This window comes from Elephantulus edwardii, unplaced genomic scaffold, assembly GCF_000299155.1.
Source record: "Elephantulus edwardii isolate Elephantulus edwardi_28Jun2011 unplaced genomic scaffold, EleEdw1.0 scaffold00208, whole genome shotgun sequence".
Taxonomy (NCBI): Eukaryota; Metazoa; Chordata; class Mammalia; order Macroscelidea; family Macroscelididae; genus Elephantulus; species Elephantulus edwardii.
In genome coordinates, this window is record NW_006399958.1 from 696,297 (window position 1) to 717,265 (window position 20,969).

A 20,969-nucleotide genomic window follows, 5' to 3' on the forward strand; every position below is an offset into this window, starting at 1 on the left:
GTCAGAGGCAATGAGACTGGCACAGGATAGAGCACGGTTTAGGGCTGTTGTACATGGGGTTGCTATGAGTCGCAAATGACTCGATGGCACATAACAACAACAACAAATAAATCTGTGGTATAGTGGGTGGGTCTGTTGTTAAAATGTCTTCCTCTAGGCTCTTGGCCTGGACTTTGCCACATGGCTGGCTGAGAACACAGAAGTATGGTGTGTTAGATTATCCACAAGGGGATTGGCTTGTTTTGCCACTCTGCCAGGTTTAAAAAGAACAGGTTCAGCAGCTGCAGTTTGGGAATCTCATGACCAGCAAGAAAGAGGAAGCAGAGAGTGCAGTGAGTGTCTCCGCAGGAGAAAGGTGCACAATCTTCTCTCAATTCGCAGTAAATCCATTGAAAGTTCAGTTCTGATGGGACAGCGATGAGGAAGAGAAAAAGAGAGTTGGAGAGAACATCCCACAACAACCTTCTGCAGTCCTTGGAGAAGGACAAGATGCCTGGAAGGGCAGAGGGTCAGCGCAGAAGAGGAAGACCCTGGAGGAGATGGATTGACACAGTGACTGTGGCGACGGAGACTGGTGTGTTAGAGACAGGAGGGTTCAGAGCCATTGTTCATCAGGTCATCATGAATGGTAATTAATTCAAAGTCACATAACAACAGCAACATGAAACTCTGAATAATATCTTAAAATCTTATTCCTGTTGCTGCTGTGTACCATCAAATTGGAACTGACCCATAACTGACTGTCCAGCAGGTTTTCAAAGGCAGGGAATCACCCAGGAGGAGATTGCCTATCTTTTCCCCACAGAGCAGCTGGGGGATTCGAACTGAGTGTCTGAGGGTTGGTAGTACAACTCTTTATCATTAAGGCCACCAGATCTCTCTCAGGGTTGGCGAAGAGATGTGTGTGTGATATCGCCCCCTGGTGGCTCTAGAGTTGAATTGATATAATTGCAGCAGGTGCAAACACGCGTGTTATCTAACCAGCCAAATCTCTGCACCATTGGGGTGTAGTCCGTTTCACTGGTCACATTCGATGGCCCTGCCTTCTGTCTACACTCGCAGGGTAGCATTTTCAATTTCTGGCAATCTAGTGTGTGTGTGTGTGTGTCCGTTGTCATGGACTCTTGTCTTGCTCTTTGTGTATGGAGAAAAAGAACCCCAGATTCACCTGATCCTTGGCCATCAGTGTCCCAGTGGCCACCGCCAAGCCCCAGCCTTGTACCTCCAGGACCAATGTTTGGGCAGAACTAATGGGAAAGAGTAGGACAGAGAGGAAGGAGGTCAGTGCTGGACAAGTCACGTGGACAAGACTCTTTCCCCAGTGATGTCTATGGCAGAGGACTTTGGGGGTTCCTGGTCCCGTAAGAGCCAAGCAACAGCTCAGGACAGCCTGCATGACACCCCGTTCACTAACAAAAATCCAGCTAATCAGAGGGTCCATGCACACCCATGTTTATTGCAGCTTTGTTCACAATAGCAAAGAGTTGGAAACAACCCCGATGCCCATCAGCAAACGAATGGATAGAGAAGCTGTGGTATATTCACACAATGGAATACTATGCTGCATTGGAAAACAAGGAACTCATGAAATATTATACAAAATGGGTGACCTTGGAGGACATTATGCTGAGTGAAATATCTCAGTAGCAAAAGGACAAATATTGCATAGGGCTACTGTTGTAAAATGGGACTGACATTGGGGTTGGGGGTGAGACTGAGAAAGAGGGGATAAATGATGTATACTGCATTGAAACAGATAAGGGAGAGAACTGCTTAAAAGGGATATATGATTAGGTAATATTGTCATGACAGGAGTCCAGAATGAAGGCTGCACAGTAGAATTGAGTTGGGGGGAGGGATTGTATAACAATGAAAGTTTTCTTTTACTTTTCAAACAGAAGAGTGAATTAGGGGGGAGGAGGTAGGCAGGGAGAAACGCGCAAGAATGAATGAATGGAAATCCAAAGTCTCTGTAAACTTTCATTAAAATTTTTAAAAAGAAAAAAAAATTTAAAAAAGAAGAAGACAAGAAGGTTGGAAGAAAACAAAACAAAAAATCAGAGGGATTGTATAACAATGAAAGAATTTTTCTTTTCAAAGAGTGAACTGGGGGTGAGGTTGGGCAGGGAGAAAAGTGCAACAGTGAATGAATGGAAATCCAAAGTCTATGTAAACTTTCATTAAAATTAATTAAAAAAATTATAAAGAGAGAAAAAAGAATCCTAACCTCCGCACTTACAGAAGGAGATCTAGTGGCAGAGAGATTAATCAGCAGGCTGGTAGCCAAAACGTCAGTAGTTCAAAGCCACCAGCTACCCCATGGGAGATGGATAGAGAATACACAATAACACTGGTGAAGTATGTGCTGTTTAGAACAATCAAGTGTTGCCATTAGGTGCCGTCCAGTGACCATGACCCATAGTGACCCTGTGAACAAGAACAGAACTCTTGTCTTACCCTGTCCCGTCCTCACTATCTCTGACATCCTTGAACCCAATTCACTATGTCAGACCATCTTGTTGGGGGGTCTTCCTCTCTTTCTCTGACTCTCCACTTTTCCTAGTATGAGGTCTTTTTTCAAGGACTGTCCCATCCTGACAATATGAGATGGAGTTTCACAATCCTTGCCTCAAAGAAGCACCCTGGTTGCACTTCCTCCAAGATAGATTTGTTTGTCCTTTTGGCCGTCCCTGAGATATTCATATTCTCTAACAGCACAATCCAAAGGCACTGATTCGGCTGCCACCATGGCGCCTGTGAAAAAGCCTGTGGCGAAAGGGGGTAAAAAAAAGAAGCAGGTTCTGAAGTTTACCCTTGACTGTACCCATCCAGTAGAAGATGGAATCACGGATGCTGCTAATTTTGAGCAGTTTCTTCAGGAAAGAATCAAGGTTAATGGAAAAGCTGGTAATCTCGGAGGAGGGGTTGTAACCATCGAAAGAAGCAAGAGCAAGATAACTGTAACCTCTGAGGTGCCTTTTTCCAAACGGTATTTGAAATATCTCACCAAAAAATATTTGAAGAAGAATAATCTACGAGAGGCTAACAGCAAAGAAAGTTATGAATTATGTTACTTGCAGATCAGCCAGGATGAAGAAGAGGAGGAAGATGAGGATTAAAACTCATTTCTCTTGAATATTTTGTATAAGCCCTGAATAAAACATGGGAACCAAAAACAAAAAACAAAGGCACTGATTCCTCTGCTGTCACCCTTAGTCAGTGTCCAACTTTCAGATGTAGAGGAAGCAATTGAAAATACCATGGCTTGCATCAGGCACACCTTAGTCTTTTAAGTGACAATATTGCTCTTTACAAAAAAATACAATTTGTGCTCAGAAACAAAGAATAGACATGGGAAGGGACAGAGAAGGCAGATGAATGAAAATGAGAAAAACAGAGTGGAAATGGGGAGTGCTGACGTGTTACAGACACTGCAGGCAACACCACAGAACAATGTGTGTATGAATGGAAAAATGGAATTACTATTAAACTTTTACCAAAAGCATAAGATGTAAAAATAAAAATCTGTTTGAGATCATTCTGATTCACAGTGTCACTACATGGCAGAATAGAACTATCTCATAGGGTTTCTAAGGCACTAATTTTTAGTATTATGGGGTTGTCAGTGAGAGAATACACAGTGAAACGTGGACTCATTTAAAGGTGTCTGCAACTCCACGTTGTTTGCTTTCTTCTAGTGTGCGACCATTCTCACCTTTGTTTCCTGAGTCATTTCTCCCCTCTTCACACAAACTCCTTTCCCCATGGGGTTCCTCTCTAACCTCTTGAGTCTTGGCTGCCACTCTGATGCCGTACAAATAGTTCTTCAACCAGCATAATGCTCGTAGCAACATGCTTTCCAGGTTAAACTACTGTTCAGTTTTAAGAAGACTTCAGATGATATGTATTTGGTTTAAAGTTTAACAATTAAGCTGTGGGAAGTAATTTTAGGGGTTCAGTCAACTCCCCTTTGCCCTTCTCCAGAAAGTCTGGTGTCTAGGAGATTCTGACATGTTGGTTTGCATCTTGTTCCTCCAAGCAAGCCATCTTTTAGGAAGCAAATTGCTACATCTTCCTCCTGTGAGAGTGATAAGCGGCTGATGGGTTTGAACCATGGAACTTTTAGTTGTTGTTATGTGCTGTTGAGTCGCCTGTGACTCATGGTGACCCTATGTACAACAGCCCTAAACCCTGCTCTATCCTGTGCCAGTCTCACTGTCTCTGACATACCTACCTCCATTGGCCCAGTGACTGAATCAATCCATCTCATTGAGGGTCTTCCTCTCTTGTGCTGTCCCTCCACCCTCCCAAGCATGACGTCCCTCTCCAAGGACCAGTTGTCCCTCCTTGCAGCATTCCCAAAGTATGTCAGACGAAGCTTCAGAATCCTTCCTTGACCCTCTGCAGCAAGCGCTTCAGGTCCTCCTCAGTTTCAGCAAGCAGAGTTGTGTCATCTGCATAATGCAGATTGTTGAGAAATCTTCCTACAGTCCTGATTTTACTGTAATTAACGTTGTATAACAAAATACACATCATGAGTGGTTGGATAAAATACTAATTTGCTTTGCAAACTTTCACTCTAATCAGAACAAAAATAAATTCTGAAAAACAAAGCAAAAGATGTTTTACTGACGGAATACTATTAAAAGCAAGCAGACATTAAGAACTATTTCTTGATCTTATCATATTCGCTGTTCTTTCTGGAATACTTCTCTCTACTACTCCTTAAAGAGAGGAAAAAAAACCCCTCCCAACCTCAGTTTTTCTTTTCTTTATTTTCCATTTTGCTTTAAGAGCAAACTCTTATACTCTCTCCTTTGGGAAATGTTTCCCAATTCCTACCCAGTCAAAGCTGACAACTCCCTCTCGTGGGTTCCCATAGGAATATTTCAGTAATCCAAGTGCTGACATGTTAATAATTGCTGGTTTGTAATTACTTGATAAGTATCTGTCTCTGATCAAGACTCTGCCTTACCCAGAAACTCTCACCATGCTGTAATTATGCATAATTTAATGACCCGTTTCTTGAGCACTTCTCCCAGGAAACTCCCAAGAGGTTAAGGAGACCTGGGACACGAAGATACTAATCAAGAAAAGACACAAAAAGGAAGGAAATACTGCTGCCTAGTCAAGTCCCCGGGAGGCACAAATTGTTTACTGTTCTCTGGCAAGAAAAAGGCTGTTGAATTGAATCCGTTCAAAAGCCCTGCATAAGAAAGACCTGGCAATCTGCCTCTCTAAGATTAAACTCATCATCATCATGGCCACTCTGACTCATAGTTACTTGTGAGTTGAATTGTATATCCCCCAACTACCCCCCAAAATATGTGTCAACTTAGCTAGATTATATTCCTTGCGCTGTGCAATTATCTTTCATCTGGTGAGCTGATGTAATCATCCTGTGTGTTGTAGACCCTCACCTCTGTGGTGTTAATGAGGCAGATTGCTATTTTTTTTTAGTTTTTTATTATTTTGTGTGCATGTACCGTCAAATCAGATCTGACTGGTACAGGAGGATATTGCGCCTCCTTCTCCGGCAGAGCATCTGGTGGATTCGAACCGTGTTCCTCTGGGATTGCAGTGCGAGGCAGATTGCTATTGTTGGATGTCTTTGAATTGACAATGACTCACAGCAACCCTATGATCAGAACTTTTCCCTACATCTTTCACTAACCTTGAACTTTTCCAAGTGTGGTGACCCTTTTCAAGGACTGGTCCCTCCTGACAACATGCCCAAAGTATGTCATAGAAGTTTCACTATCCTTCCCTATCTGGGTTCCATTTCTTCTAAGACAAGTTTGACACTTCATGAGCTATTTTATATTCTACACCAAAACCACAGTTTAAAAGCATTGCTTGCTTTTGTTGTTCCTTGTTCATTGTCCAACGTGTGTGTGTGTGTGTGTGTATACACACACACACACATATATATATATATACATATACATATGTATATATGTATAGATAGATAGATAGATAGATAGTCTTTTTTCCCCTTGATGAAATCCAATATAATGTAATCACTCCATAATGAGCTGGTAAGATGTGATCATTCTCCAGGAAAGAACTGATCAAATGTAATCCCTTCTATAAGAGATCTACTATGAATAGACATCAGGTAGCTTTGGTGGCTTAGTGGTAAAGAATTGCAATGCCAACGCAAAGATAGGCAGTTCGAATCACCAGCTGGCTCCTTGAAAGACGGGAAATCTCCTCTGTGCAATTTACAGTCTCTGAAACCCCACTGGAGGGTCAGTTCTGACTTGAAGATACACAAGAGTAGCTTACAAGTTGAAAGGGTGTTTCATGGAGAGTGACCTAACACACACACAAACTCTCTCTCTCTTCCCCTCTCTCTCATATAAAAGCTGGTTCGAACCCACCAGCTGCTTCCTGAGGGAGGAAGATGGGTAATCTCCTCTTGTGGGATTTAATGCCTCTGAAAACCTGCTACAGGGTCAGTTTTTTCCAGTCTCATGCGTTTTCTCCTGCGTGGTCCCTCCACTCTCCCAAACATGATGTCCCTCTCCAAGGACCAGTTGTCCCTCCTTGCAGCATTCCCAAAGTATGTCAGACGAAGCTTCAGAATCCTTGACTCCAGGGAACATTCTGGCTTCACCCTCTCTCCAGGACAAACCTGTTTGTTCTCCTCGCAGTCCATGGTATATTTAACACTCTTCTCCAGCACCACAGCTCACAGGCATCAATTCTGTTTCTATCATCTCTATTTACTGTGCAACTCTCTGATGCATAGCACTTAATTGCAAAGACTATAGCCCGGATCAGGCGCACCTTAGTCTCCAGCCTGACGTCGTTGCACTTCAGTACTCTTGAGAGGTCCCTCACAACGGTGCAGGAGAGGAAGACGCTCGATGAGATGGATCGATTCTGTGAGTGGAGTGGTGGGAATGAGTGTGTTTGAGAAGGCGAGGTTGGCACAGGATAGAACGGTGTTTAGGGTTCTTGTACATAGAGTCGCTTGCTATGAGTTGCAAGCGACTCGATGGCACATGACAACAACAACAACATGGGTTTTGCTGTATCTGAGTTTTCTACTTTGCTCATCATTATCTGACCTCCAGTACTTTGGGAGTCAGGGGTTTGCCTTGCCTGATTCTCTAAGCCAGAAGCTGCCTTTGCGATTGTCAGCCCCGAAGCTACGTGAGTCAGGAGAAGCCTCTAGTCTGACATCTGACCCAGAGACCTGGGACATGTCAGAGTCTGAAAACTCATGAGCTGTTTCCTTGAGAGAAAACTCTTTAAATGTACAAGCAGAAACTTCATTGATTTTGCTTCTCTTGAGAAGGTGTCCCCAAGAAGCCAAGAGACACGGAGGAGTTTGTCAAAGACTTTTATTATCAAAATATACTCATCCACATCCGCAAATCCACATCCCTATTGCAGCAGGAGCTTTCGATTCTGCCTGTACATACAAGCCCTGGTCAGAAAAAAAAGAATACAGGGGGAAGGTTGGGCAGGGAGAAAAGTGCAACAATGAATGAAAATTCAAAGTTTTTGTTAACTTTCATTAAAATTAATAATAATAAAAATGTTTTTTAAAAAAGAAAAAAGAACACAGAAGTTACACGCTAATTTCTGGCTCTTCCCCATCAGCCAGCCCGCCCACCCACTCTTCCCACCCAATCAGTGACTTAGTTCCGCTCAGTCTCTCGAGAAGTGCAAGTGATACCATCGGTTCCTAGGCAGACTTCTAGGGTCTTTAGCCAATCAGTAAGGGTGTTTGGAGAGGGAGGCGGGGTTAGAAAAGTGCGGACTGGGAAGCAGCCTGGGTGGTGGAAATTGGTTATGGCTTGCACTGTTAATGAGAAAGTCAGAAGTTCGAATTCACCTAAGGTTTTGCAGGAAAGTGACATAGTTGTCTGCACCCATAAAGATAGAAAGCCTTAGACACCAGATGGAGGACCCGCAATGAGTTGGAATAGACTCAACGGCAATGACTTTTAGTACCTGTACCTGATGGTACAGTGGTTAAGGGCTTAGCTGAAAGGTCGATTGTTAGAGGCTTTGCAAGAGAGAACCCACCCTCCTCTATGTGAATCTCACCCCTGCATCTCGCGCTCGCTCTCGGAATCTCTCGGAATCTCTGCGAATCTCTGCATCTCACTCTTGAATCTCTGCACCTTGTTCTATTCCACCTTCCCTCCTCGGTAGCCTCTGGCCCAACATCTGTCTCTTTTCCAAGGAGCCCCTTAATGGCGCACCAAAAGGCCAGCGGCTCTAATTCACCAGGTGCCCTGCAGAAGCCTTAACCTGGTGATCTGCTTTCTTAAAGACTTGTCATTGAGTGGACACAGTGACCTTTTAGGACAGAGCAGAAGTGTCTCATAGGGTTTCTGACGCTGTAAATCTTTATAGAAGCAAACTCTCATGGATAGGCTTGTGGCTCCGAACCATCAACCTGTCAGTTAGCAGCTGAACAGATAATCTTACTATGCTACCAGAGATCTGGAACGGAGGGACAGAAAGCACAAAAATGAAGAGAGGGGAGCTCTGGTGGCCTCGTGGCAAGAATCTGTGCTGCAATCCTGAAGGTACGCGGTTCGAATCCACCAGATGCTCCGCTGCATAAGGAGGGGCAATCTCCTCCTGTGCCAGTCAGATCCGATTCCACATGGCACACAACAAGAAAAAAAAAGGAAGAAAAATGCAATGCATATGTATGAAAATAATGAAGAGTGGAAGAGAGAAACAGACAGGAGAAGCTCAAACTGATCACCACTGAGTTGACTCAATGATTTATGGCGTTTCTAGAGAACTGTGCTCCATAGCGTGTTGGACAACTGCTTTATCAGAAACAGCGTGCCAGGCCTTTCTTCCAATGCACCTCGAGGTGGGCCTGCACCTCTAACCAAGCACTTAACCATACCCATCATTCAGGAATGGGAGACATGGTCATTGCAGAAAACAAACCAAAAACACCATCAAGCAAACTCACTGTCATCAAGTAAATTCTGACCCACGAGGACCCTAGGTGTGTCAGAGGCATACTGTATGCCACAGGGTTCTTATAGACAGATTTCCCCCCTCTCCCCCTAGAAAGTTGACAAGCTTTTCTTCTGAGGCATCAAGTGGACTTGAACCTGTAACCTGTGGTGAGCAGATAAGCGCATTCACCACTTCCAGCACCCAGGGACTACAGACCAAGACAAAGGGGAGGGAAGCAGAGATGGTGAGGGGATAGTGACGGATCCAGGGAGGTGTCATTTTTGAGGGGTTCAGGGGGAGCATTTTGGGGCGACTCACGAGAACACGAGAACCAAGAAGAGGAAGACAGCCAGGCACACGGAGACGATGATGCCAAATTTGGCCTGATCGTTCACGTGCTCACTGTGGCTGTTGTACTTCAGGGCTATACGCGGCTGCCGGTTCACTGAGGGGTGAGGAGAGACCGCAGAGTGACTGCCCTTCCTTGTCCTTCTGCCCTTACCCTCACTGTACCCTCTGCAGCCCGGGGTGGGGTGTTACTGCTCTGCCCTGCTCCTTTCTGGGTGTTACAAAAATCCTTGGATCTTCTGGGATTTGAAGAAGCCCTGCCCTGCATAGCACTGTAGCATGTCAGACTGCTAACCAGTAGGCTGGCGGTTCAAACCTTCCAGCCGGTCTGTGGGAGAAATATGGGCAGTTTCTTGCCATAACAAAAAAGGAGAAATATGGCCTGTGACCAAAGATGCAAATCACATCCCTCAAGTACAGACAAATCATGTGTGTGTGTGTTAATTTTTTAAATAATTCTAATATTCTCTCTCTCTCTCTCTTTTTTTTTTTTTGCTTGTGTACCGTCAAATCGGATCTGACTGGTACAGGAGGAGAATGCCCCTCCTTCTCCAACAGCATCTGGTGGATTTGAACCGCACACCTCTGGGATTGCAGTGCAGCTTCTTGCCGCTAGACCACTGGAGCTCCCTAAAGCTCATTTGCTTGAGTCGCTAACTGAAAGGTGGGTAGAAATCTGATTGAGGGTCCGCACCAATCAGAATTGACCTGCCAGCAGTGGGTTTGGGCGTTTTTATTGTTGTTAGCATCTAGCCAGTCCATAGTGCAAAGTTTGCTTCGCGTCTCATTTTGGTAACTCTCAGAATATTTCAGACTTTTCCAAAATGCTATTATTGCACACTTTACAGACTAGCGAAGCCAAACCCACCGCCATCAAGTCACCTCGGACTCTGGGTGACTCTCAACCAAGTTTCTAATGCAGTAAATCTTTACGGAAGCCAGGGGATTGGAACTGTTGATCTTTTGGTTAGTAGCTGCATTCTTTTACCACGGCACCACCCGGGCTTCTAGCTCTGTCATCGGGGAGGCTGCAAAGGTAAGGAAAAGTCTTACCATTTAACGGAGGACGGGGCATTTGAAGAATGGGAAAGTAATTTCTGGACCCAACCAAACTGAAAGGACAAGATTCCTACACCTGAAAGACTTCGAAGTCCATATTCCCTGGGGGAGGGCTGCCTTCTCTTGTGCACTTGCCCTGTGGCTCCTTTATTCTCAAGGACCTTACCGAAGCAGTAATCAGACTTGACACATTCTGGAACGACTGTCTGACAGAGCAAACAATCTAAGACCGCTTCTTTTAAAGTGCCTAGACAAAGAAATACGAGGTCAGTGCTCAGAATGGTCAAGGGGTGGGAGGAACAGAAGAAAACTATAATGGGCTCCCTCAGCCCTACTCATCTTGGATACCCCATCCATCCCTGGATTCCTGACTGATGCAAACCATTATCTCAGCAACTAAAGAAAAGCTAGGTGACCTTCCCTCTGTAACTTGATTTGCGCCACTGTCAGAACCTCTACTTGGAATATTATTGCTTTTAATTTTTGACTCATGTCCTTTTAACTTGTTAGTTAAATCAGTGTCTTCTAGGCTGCAACAGTTCCATGATGCATCTTCAAGGATATGAAGATGCATTGGCTAAGCACAATTGATAACAGTGCATCTAAATTCCAAAATCAATCTCCACAATAGTCTACATGTTTCCTATTGCCAAAGGGGCCCTTTAGAGAAGTGAGAGAAGATCTTCACCCTGAAACCTACAGTGTCCCTTTTCAGCAGGAAGTAGCTAAGAGAATACGCCATCCCCTTTTCCTTATGAACCAGGGTGAAGTCTCTCTCAGGGAGGAGTGATAGGGAATGGCAAAGGACACACTGACAAAGGAGATTAATCAGAACTGGTTTTGACAAGCACTGTGGCATTGGGACAATTAAAACAGACTCTCAAGGGGGGAAAAAAGAGGAATGAACTGGGGGGGGGTAGAGAAAATAATGCAACAATGAATGGATGGAAATCCAAAATCTCTGTAAATGTTCATTAAAATTAATAAAATATTTTTTTAAAAAAAGAAAAGCTAGGTGGTTCTAGGCCACCCTGAGGTTCCATGGAAGAAAGACTTGGTTACTTACTTTGAAAAAAATCAGCTCCTGAAAGCCCCATGGGTCCAGTTCTACTCTAATACATGAGGTGGGAGGTTTTTCAAAATGAGCCTGAATCTACTGGGCAGGAACAGGTTTTAAGCATTTTAGACACCACAGAAAAAAACGGAGCCAAATTCACTTTAGAAGTCATTCTGATGGCATTAATAAGGAGTTGAATTGAGTCGTGATTGTCCAGTGGACCCAACCTTCTATTTGTAGATAAGGAAGCATTGGTTCATTTTCTTTTGCACTAGCAACCAACAGGTTTATCCTAGAGAGGATGAAACCAAGCTGCTCCTTGGAGCCAAAGGTTCTGAAGCTCCGACTGACATACTTTGGGCATGTTGCAAGAAGGGACCAGTCTTTGGAGATGGGCATCATGCTTGGAAGGGTGAAGGGACAGCACAAGAGAGGAAGACTCTGAATGAGATGGATTGACTCAGTGCCTGGGTTAATGAGATGGCTGTGTCAGAGACAATGAGGTTGGCACAGGACAGAGCAGGCTTCAGAGATGTTGTGCATGGGGTCGCTATGAATCACAAGGGACTCGAAGGCACTTAACAACAGCAGCAGCAGCATTTCGATTTTGGAGTCCCTGGATGATGCAAACAGTTGCTAGTTCCAGCCCACCCAGAAGTATCTCAGAAGAAAGGGCTGGCGATCTACTTCTGAAGGCTCACAGCCATTGAAGACTCTGCAGAGTGCAGTTTTACTGACCCACCCAGGGTTGCAAGCAGTTAGAGGTGACTAGTAGGTGAACTGCTACCTTGGCGCCCCCTGTGGCTAAGACAGGCTAAATACGAACTCATCTGTCAGCTCAGCTGTACACACAAAAAGACTACAATTCCCAGGCACCCTTGCAGGAGGTTGTAACCATGTGACTGAGCTCTAGCCAATAGCAAGTGAGCAAAGTAACCCACGTGATTTGCTAATCTCTATTCTTTTCCGCATTGAGGCTCAATGTCAAGAAGACAAAGATTCTCACCACTGGACCAATCGGCAGCATCAGGATGGATGGTGAAGAGATTGAGATTGTACACAGCTTTAGTCTGCTTGGCTCCATAGTCAACAGTCTTGGCACCAGCAGCCAGGAAATTAAAAGGCGCATTGCCATGGGAAAGTCTGCTGTTAGGGACCTCTCCAAAGTGCTGAAGAGCAGTGGTGTCTCTCTGGAGACTAAGGTGCATCTGATACAGGCCATAGTCTTCGCAATCACCTGTTATGCATCAGAGAGTTGGACAATGATCAAGGAGGATAGAAGGAGAACTGATGCCTTTGAGCTGTGGTGCTGGAGAAGAGAATTGAGAATACCATGGACTGCTAGGAAAACAAACAGATTTGTCCTGGAAAGGGTTAAACCGGGTGGCTCCTTGGAGGCAAGGATTCTGAGGCTCCGTCTAACTTACTTCGGACATGTAGTGAGGAGAGACCGAGACCGGTCCTTGGAGAGAGACATCATGCTTGGGAGGGTAGAGGGACGGCGCAGGAGAGGAAGGCCCTCTATGAGGTGGATTGATTCAGTGACTGGGATAATTGGGATGGGAGGGGAGTATCAGAGACAGTGCGATTGGCGCAGGACAGAGCGGAGTTTAGGACTGTTGTACATAGGGTCGCTATGAGTCGCAGGCGACTCGACGGCACATAACAACAACAACAACAATTCTTTTCCGAGCAAGAAAATGAGAACAAGCTGGACCGCTCGAGGCTCTTAACTCATTATGGAATTTACGTGAAGGAAAAAGACACCTCTGTTGTGCTGAACCTCGGAGATATAGGGGCGGGTTGGTCACTACAGTAAACCTACCCTATTCTCCTTATTGTGAATTAGAACTGACACACAGCTAACCCTCCCTCCAGCAGCCTTTCAGCAGTTAATCACATGGGAGGAGACTGTCCATCCTTGTCCCGCAGAGCAGCTGATGGCCTCGAACCGCGTGCCTTCGAGATTGCAGCGCAGCTTCTTGCCACTAAGCCACCAGAGCTATTTCCCTTACACATCCCCGCCCCCCCAAAAAAAAATCTTGTGAAATTAGAAATCACCTTCATAGAATAGACTCTCAAAAGTAGTTATCCCTGGGTCCTAGGATTTTGGAATAGGGGAACCACTGAATTTGGGGGACAGGTCTAGGAGAGTAGGCAAAGGAGGGGGAGATAATAAATGCAATAATTTAATAAACTCACTGCACATTCTGGGGTGACAGGCTGCAAGAGGAAAAAAAAGAGCTGAGGTGAGTTACTGGTTGAGGCAGCAATTTGGGAATTTAATTAGGGAGAGAAGGGGGGAGTGAAAGGATGTGTGGGAGAGGAAAGGGAAAAACGAGGAGTGATAAAGAAAGCAGAGAGTGGAGGAGCAACCTGAGAGAGAAAGGGATTCTAGGGACCCACGGGGAGGGCTCTGGGGAGAGCTGGCGCTGCACCTTTTACTTGATAGTCTTTCAGAACTTTCTTGAGTTCCTTGAGCACATCTCGCCGAAACGTCACCAGCTGTTCCAACAAGGACTCATCTGAGGAGACAAAGAGATCCTCATGGGGTAGGGGCGCCCCAGCAAGCACGTTCCATCTACAATTTCTTCATCTACCAAGTGTCTTGATTTTCCAGCGCTACCATAACAAACATAGGTACTGAAGAGCAACGATGTCAGTCTGGAGACTAAGGTGCGCCTGATACATGCCACGGTCTTTGCAATCATTTGCTATGCATCAGAGAGCTGGACAGTGACTAGGGATGATAGAAGGAGAATTGATGCCTTTGAGTTTTAGTGTTGGAGAAGAGTATTGAATATACCATGGACTGTTAAGAAAATGAACAGGTTCGTCCTGGAGAGGGTGAAGCCAGGCTGCTCCTTGGAGGCAAGGATTCTGAAGTTTTGTCTGACATACTTTGGACATGTTTCCAGGAGGGACCAGACCTTGGAGAGGGATTTCATGCTTGCAAGGGTGGAGGGACAGCACAGGAGAGGAAGATCCTCGATGAGATGTATTGATTCAGAGACTGGGGTAATGGGGGTAGGTGTGTCAGAGACAATGAGATTGGTACAGGATAGAGCAGGGTTTAGGGCTGTTGTACACGAGGTTGCTATGAGTTGCAGGTGACTTGACAGCTCCTAACAACAACAACAACAAAATACCCTGACTTCTAGAATTCAAAAACTTCCCCTACTCCCCTCATAGTTGAGAAATCTAGAAATCAGGATTCAGTGATTCAGTTCTGGCGAAAGAATTTTCTTTCTTCTGTACCTTTCAGCTTCTAATAACTGGCATCTTAGAAATGCCTCTGCCCTCCTCATCTCATGGAATATTCTCCTCCCAGTCTGATAACATGCCCCAGAATACATGAGACAAAGTCTCCCCATCTTCCATAAGGAACACTCTGGTGGTACTTCTTCCAAGATGAGATTTGTTTACCACTCTACTCCATAAGACAGGAGTCATTATGAGTCAAGATCAACTTGAGGGTCTATGTCTTGGTTATCTAGCACTTTTGTAACAGGTAACGCAGATGGATGGCTTTAACAAACAGAATTTCATCTTCTCAACAATTTATGAAGCTGGCAGTCCAAATTCACGGTGTCAGCTCAAAGGTGAAACTTTCCTTCCGTCTGACGGTTCTGGATTAAGGTCCTTGATGCCTTCAGCATCTATGGACCTACCAGAACTTCCAAATAGGGTGTGTTTCAAGTCAATTTCTTTGGAGATATCACAGAGATTGAAATTGTAGTTGTTGATTGCCTTAAAGTCGAGCACGACTCGTAGCGACCCTATGAACAAAAGGACTGAAGCCCCTCAACAATTATTGATATTTATAAAAGTTCATAGAATTCCCAGAGGCATGTTGTTTAGAAAGTGCATGCCATTCCTGCTTCCAAACCTGACATGGAATGTTATTGGTTGAGTCGCCTGCAATGCATAGTGACCCTGTGTACAGCAGCTCTGAACCCTTCCCTGTCCTGAGCCAGTCTCACTAATTCTGACACACCAACCCTCATCACCCCAGTTACTTTATCAATCCATCTCCTCTGGGATCTCCCTCTCCTGCGCTGTCTGTCCACCCTTTCAAGCATAAAATCCTTCTCCAAGGACCAGTCTCTCCTGGCCTTGTACCCAAAGGAAGTGAAGCAGAGCTTCAAAACCCTAGCCTCCAAGGAGAGACTTGGTTTCACCCTCTCCAGGACAGACTGATTTGTTTTCTTGGCAGTCCATGGTATGTGCAGGACTCTTCTCCAGCCCCACAACTCGAAGGCATCTATTCTTCTTCTGTCCTCCTTAGTCATTGTCCAACTCTCTGAAGCATAACAAGTAACTGAGAAGACCATGGTCTGGATTAGGCACACCTTTGTATCTAGACTGACATCGTTGCTCTTCAGCACTCTGGAGAGGTCCATGACAGCAGATTTTTCCCAAATGCAATTCGTCTTTTGATTTTCTGACTGCTGGTGTTGATTGTGGATCTGGGCAAGCTGTAATTGCTAGCAACCTCAATCTCTTCTCCATCTATTATGGTGCTTTCAGTGGGCAGGGAAAGGGTAGAGACAAGTTACACATGGGTGGACAGTGAATGTATTGGTTATTTCTGTAAGGGAAATGTCTTTCATCTCATAGGTAAATGTTTGTCTGTCAGATAGTCTTCTAACAGTGAACTTCAAAATTAAGACAGACTAGGAAGGAGGATTGACCATTCACTTCTCTGGCCTTTGAAAACTCTATGTACAGCCGAGCACACTTAGAGTAGACTTAGAGATTGAAATGTTGTTGTGGCGAGCTCTGGTGGCCTAGTGGCAGGAAACTGCACTGCAATCTCAGAAGTGCGCAGTTCAAATCCACCAGATGCTCTGCTGAAGAAGGAGGAACAATCGCCTCCTGTACCAGTCAGATCCAATTTGATGGTACACACATAAAAAAAAAATTTAAAAAAAGAAATGTTGTTGTTGTGTTGTTGTTAAGTGTCAATGAGTTGTAGGCGAAAATCCTGGACACCTGTGAGACTTTGGCCCTTTCTCCAGGTTCATAGGGTTTCCAGAGGCAAGCTATTGTGGAAGTCGATGCCACTCCTGCTTCCAAGCTTGTTTTAATCGGGGAGCTCCACCCAAACACTGTCCACCATGGGTGACCACTATCGCATTTGACAGACACATCAGTGTCACACACAGTGTTCAGCTTCACGGCAACCACGAGTTACCTCTGTACAGCAAGTGATTGAAATAGACCAAGAGAAAAAAGCCAAAATAAGAGAGATACCAACACACATAAAAATCACCCAAAGGGAGCAAGGACACCCTCTGAGGATGACAGGATTTGCAACACGTGTTTGGGAGAGATAAGACTCAATCCACACTAAAAGCGTCAATTGCTACATTCCAGGTTACTCAGTGCACGGTAGTGGTTATGCACACCATTTCTGCGCCAAAAGTCCTGGGTTTGAATCCTCAACTCAACATGTGACTCTGGGCATGCCACTTAATCTGTCTATGCCTCAGTTTCCCTCTCTGTACAATGCAAACCATAATCAATTCCACCTGGATGAATGAGAGCAGCTCTGGTGAGGTAGTGTGGTTATCTGTTGAGATGCTAATGGAAAAGCTGACAGTTCGAATCCACTGGAGACAGAGACGGACAGCCTCCCCTTCTCCTGGGAAGCCTGCTGGACGGTCGCTATAGAATAGACTCCATGAAGGGAGCTCTGGTGGCCTAGTGGCAAGAAGCTGCACTGCAATCCCAGAGGAACATGGTTCAAATCCACCAGATGCTCTGCTGGAGAAGAAGGGACAATCTCCTCCTGTACCAGTCAGATCTGATTTGACGGTACACAAGCACAAAATAATAATAATAATAAAAAAAAATAGACTTCATGGACATAAGTTGGTTGGCCAGTTGGTCAGTGAAGACAGGAAGTCAGTCTCTCTCTCTCTCTCTCTCTCTCTCTCTCTCTGTCTCTCTCTCTCTCAGAAAGCAGTTTCTCTCTTAGTTCCTACCTCTTATAGAATTATCCATGAAGGTCTTTGTTTGATTAATCACAAAGTTTTCCACATAATTCATACTGGCTGAATCTGGCGACAACAGAGGAGGAGCGGTTCCAATGGACCATACGGTCAGTGACACCACCCCCCCCGCATCATCTTCCAAACCTGGCCCAGCCCAAGACCAACCTCCCAACACCAACCTCGGGCTGGCCTCCACTTCTCCTCTGCCCTCCACGCACCCACTTTCCCCACGAACGCGTAGTGCGCGTAGTCGCGGAAGAAAGGCCCCTCCATGCCCAAGAGCAGGGACTGGGCCCGAGCCTGTGTCCGTTCCTGGTCGAAGCGGGAAGGGACCAGGGCGAAGCGCAGTTTGCTCAGGGCCTCCTGCACCTCCGGGCTGCATTGCAAGCAGCTGTGGGCGCTGTGGGTGCTCAGCCCCAACCACAGCACGACGGCCAAGGACAGAGGCATGGTGCCAGCCTTTGTGACGTCACAAGGGGCTTTATGACGTCCTGGAGGGGCGTGGCCAAGGACCCATTCCCCTTCTCCAGATTCTCCTATGCGCTGAGCGCCTACCCACTTTGTGTGCCATGCAGTTACACCAGGGAGAAACTTCCTCCTTTCACTCTCTCGCACCCTCAACCATATTGAAGTCTAAAGAGTATGTTTTGCCCCTGGATACAGCTCAGAAAACAAGAAGGGATGGAAACCGAGAAGAATGGAAACCAGAAACAGAAGGAGGAATTGGCAAGAGTGCTGCTACATTGTGGGGATTGTAATCCGTGTTAGGACTCTGAAGGTGTGTGAATTGTTGAATGACAACAATTTGCTCTGTCAACTTTCACTCACCTCACAATGATTTTTTTTTAATCTCCATAATGGATAGAGAAGCTCTGGTATATTCACACAATGGAATACTATGCAGCATTGAAAAATAAGGAACTAATGAAATATTATGCAAAATGGATGACTCTGGAGGACATTATGCTGCGTGAAATAGCTCAGTCACAGAAGGACAAATATTGCATAGGGCTACTGTTGTAAAATGGGACTGACATCAGGGTTGAAGGAAGGCAGAGAAGGAGGGGAGGAATGATGTATACCGCATTGAAATAGATGAGGAAGAGAACTGTTTAAAAGGGATGTATGATTGGGTATTCTTGTCATGACAAGAGTCCAGAATGAAGGCTGCACAGTGGAGTGGACTTGGGGGGATGGATTGCATAACAATGAAAGAGTTTTACTTTTCAAGGAGAGGAGTGAATTGGGGGAGGGGGTGGGCAGGGAGTAAAGTGTAACAGTGAATGACTGGAAACCCTAAGTCTCTGTAAACTTTCATTACAATTAATAAAAAAAATTAAAAAAAATCTCCTTTCCAGCCACATGGGACTTAAATTAATTTATTCAACAAATATTTTCTGAGCACCTACTATGTGCCAGGCCCCGTGGGAAATGCCAAGGAGAGGACTGAGAAAAGCACATCGTCCCTACCCTCGAGGGATATGCATTCAGTTATTTGAGAAATATTTGTGCATTTCTTCTTAATAAGCAGCGTACTGCTCACCTTTGAGTTTTCTTGGCTGCAATCTTAAGAGAAGCTGTTTGCCAGGCCTTTCTTCTGTGGTACTGCTGGATGGATTTTAACTGCCAACCTTTAAGTTAGCAGCGAAGTACAAGCTCTTTGTGCCAATCTTGATTACTTACTACTCCTGTAACAGAAAGACCACAGACAGGAGGCTTTAAAGAACAGAAATGGCCTAGGGGCAAGAAGCTGCGCTGCTATCCTGAAGGCCCTTGGTTCGAATCCACCATATGCTCTACTATGGAAGGAGAGGCAATCTCCTCCTGGACCAGCCGGATCTGATTCGACGGTACACACACGCATAATAATATTTTTTCCTTTTTTAAAATTTATTATTAATTCCAATGAAAATTTACATGGACTCTTTTTTATTTATTTATTTTTTATTTGTGTGTGTCTGTACCGTCAAATCAGATCTCACTGGTCCAGGAGGAGATTGTCCCTCCTTCCCCGGCAGAGCATCTGGTGGATTCGAACCATGAGTCTCTGGGATTGCAATGCAGCTTCTTGCCACTAGGCCACCAGAGCTCCCCTACATGGACTCTTTGGCCTCTGGAGGGATCATCCACTTTCCTCTGGTCGTTGGATGGCAATGACATTCAGCTCCTCCCCTTGAATAGGTGCTTTGATAGTATCAAAGATCTTCATAACTGCAGCGGAGATTTCTGGGCCAATGCCATCTCCTGGAATTAAAGTTACTGTCTGAACTCCACCAGAAAAACCTCTGGTCACCTGTTTTGGTTTGTGGACACTGGAGATCCACGCGGCCACGGCCACGGCGTCCCTTCCTCTCACCGCAGCGACAGCGGGGATGCTAGTCAGACTGACTTTTTAGGGGTTTCTGACACTACATGCTTACCTGTCTTCTGCTCAGCGCATGGTGGATTCGAACTGCCAAGCTTTACGTTAGCAGCTCCACCTAGTATCAAGCCTCAAACTGCCTCTCAAGCGGAGGAAGATCCCTCAGGGTTATGAGGCCATTTGACCACAAGAGGGTGATCACGCCCAGATGACATTCTCTCGCCCACACGTGGGAGCTTCTGCCTAGGCCTGGAGCCGCCAGGGTTAATTTTCCCAGGCCCCACAGTTCTAAATACCAGCCAGAGTGTTATTTGAGATATTAATCCTCACGTCTTTTTCCTCTTCCTCCATTCCTCAGCCAGGCGGCGAGTCAAGGGGCTAATATGTTCCCTAAGAAGGAATTCTCAGAATGAATGGAAAACAAAGGGTATGCATTCCTCAGCTTAAAATCCCCAAAGCCTCGGGTCCAGGTGGCGGGCGGCGAGAAGCTGGAAGCAGAACCGGTTTTCTGTCTCTGCTGCCATCGGGGAGGCGTGAGGGGAATTGTGTTCTCACCGCTTCACGCCTGCTCCTGGGTGCAGAGGCGAGGAATGGTCAGCTTAGCTCCAGGGTCACGATGTCCATTGCAATGCTCTTGTCACATGGGAAGTGACATCCACCCTGGACGGCCACCGCTGGGCAGGACAGGTGGTCGCGATGTCCACAGACACACACACACCCCTTACCCTTCCAGCTCATAACGACCTCATGCGACAGAGCTGAATTGCACGCTAGGGGTTCCTGGGAGTGTGGTGGATTTGAATACTGAGCTGCTAACTAAAAGATTGGTGGTTTGAATCCAGCAACCTCTCTGTGGACGGCTTCCTTCAGATTTACACAGCCTTGAAAATACAACGGGGCAGTTCTAACTCTGTCTTCCAGGGTTACTGTCAATTGGAAATAATTAGATAGCAGTGATTTAAATGTCCTTTTTTTTTTACTTAAATATTTTTTTTTAATGTTGGTTGACTTGCAAAGTTCATATACGTTGTTTTTCACACCAGATCTTTCCTATTTCCTTTACCCACTCCTTAAATTTATTTTGTTTTGTTTTGTTTTTGTTTGTTTGTTTGTTTTCCCTCCCTTTTGTTGTGTACTGTCGGATCCCAGGAGGAGATTGCCCCTCCTTCTCCAGCAGAGGGAGCGTCTGATGGAGTCT

At 45.4% G+C, this 20,969-nt stretch overlaps 1 protein-coding gene and 1 pseudogene across 1 annotated transcript; one reads left to right on the forward strand and one right to left on the reverse strand.

Moving 5' to 3' along the window:
- Positions 1 to 2,747: 2,747 nt before the first annotated feature.
- LOC102858968 lies at positions 2,748 to 3,119 on the forward strand (annotated as a pseudogene).
- Positions 3,120 to 7,395: 4,276 nt separating this feature from the next.
- IZUMO2 (IZUMO family member 2) lies at positions 7,396 to 17,859 on the reverse strand. Its single transcript, XM_006897340.1, has 7 exons — positions 17,628 to 17,859; positions 17,401 to 17,475; positions 13,849 to 13,935; positions 13,613 to 13,633; positions 10,520 to 10,600; positions 9,265 to 9,391; positions 7,396 to 7,438 (listed from the first exon to the last, which is right to left on the reverse strand). Exons 1-7 carry the CDS (start codon positions 17,857 to 17,859, stop codon positions 7,396 to 7,398), a joined length of 666 nt encoding a protein of 221 aa, XP_006897402.1.
- Positions 17,860 to 20,969: the final 3,110 nt, after the last annotated feature.

Excerpts from the sequence above, each read along its gene's own strand:
- IZUMO2 (XM_006897340.1), bottom strand. The coding sequence starts at position 17,859 with ATGCCTCTGTCCTTGGCCGTCGTGCTGTGGTTGGGGCTGAGCACCCAC. Across the intron at positions 13,936-17,400 it reads CATGGATAATTCTATAAGAG|ATGAGTCCTTGTTGGAACAG; the intron begins GTAGGAACTAAG and ends TTGTCTCCTCAG. Across the intron at positions 10,601-13,612 it reads CTGTCACCCCAGAATGTGCA|GCACTTTAAAAGAAGCGGTC; the intron begins GTGAGTTTATTA and ends TTCTTTGTCTAG.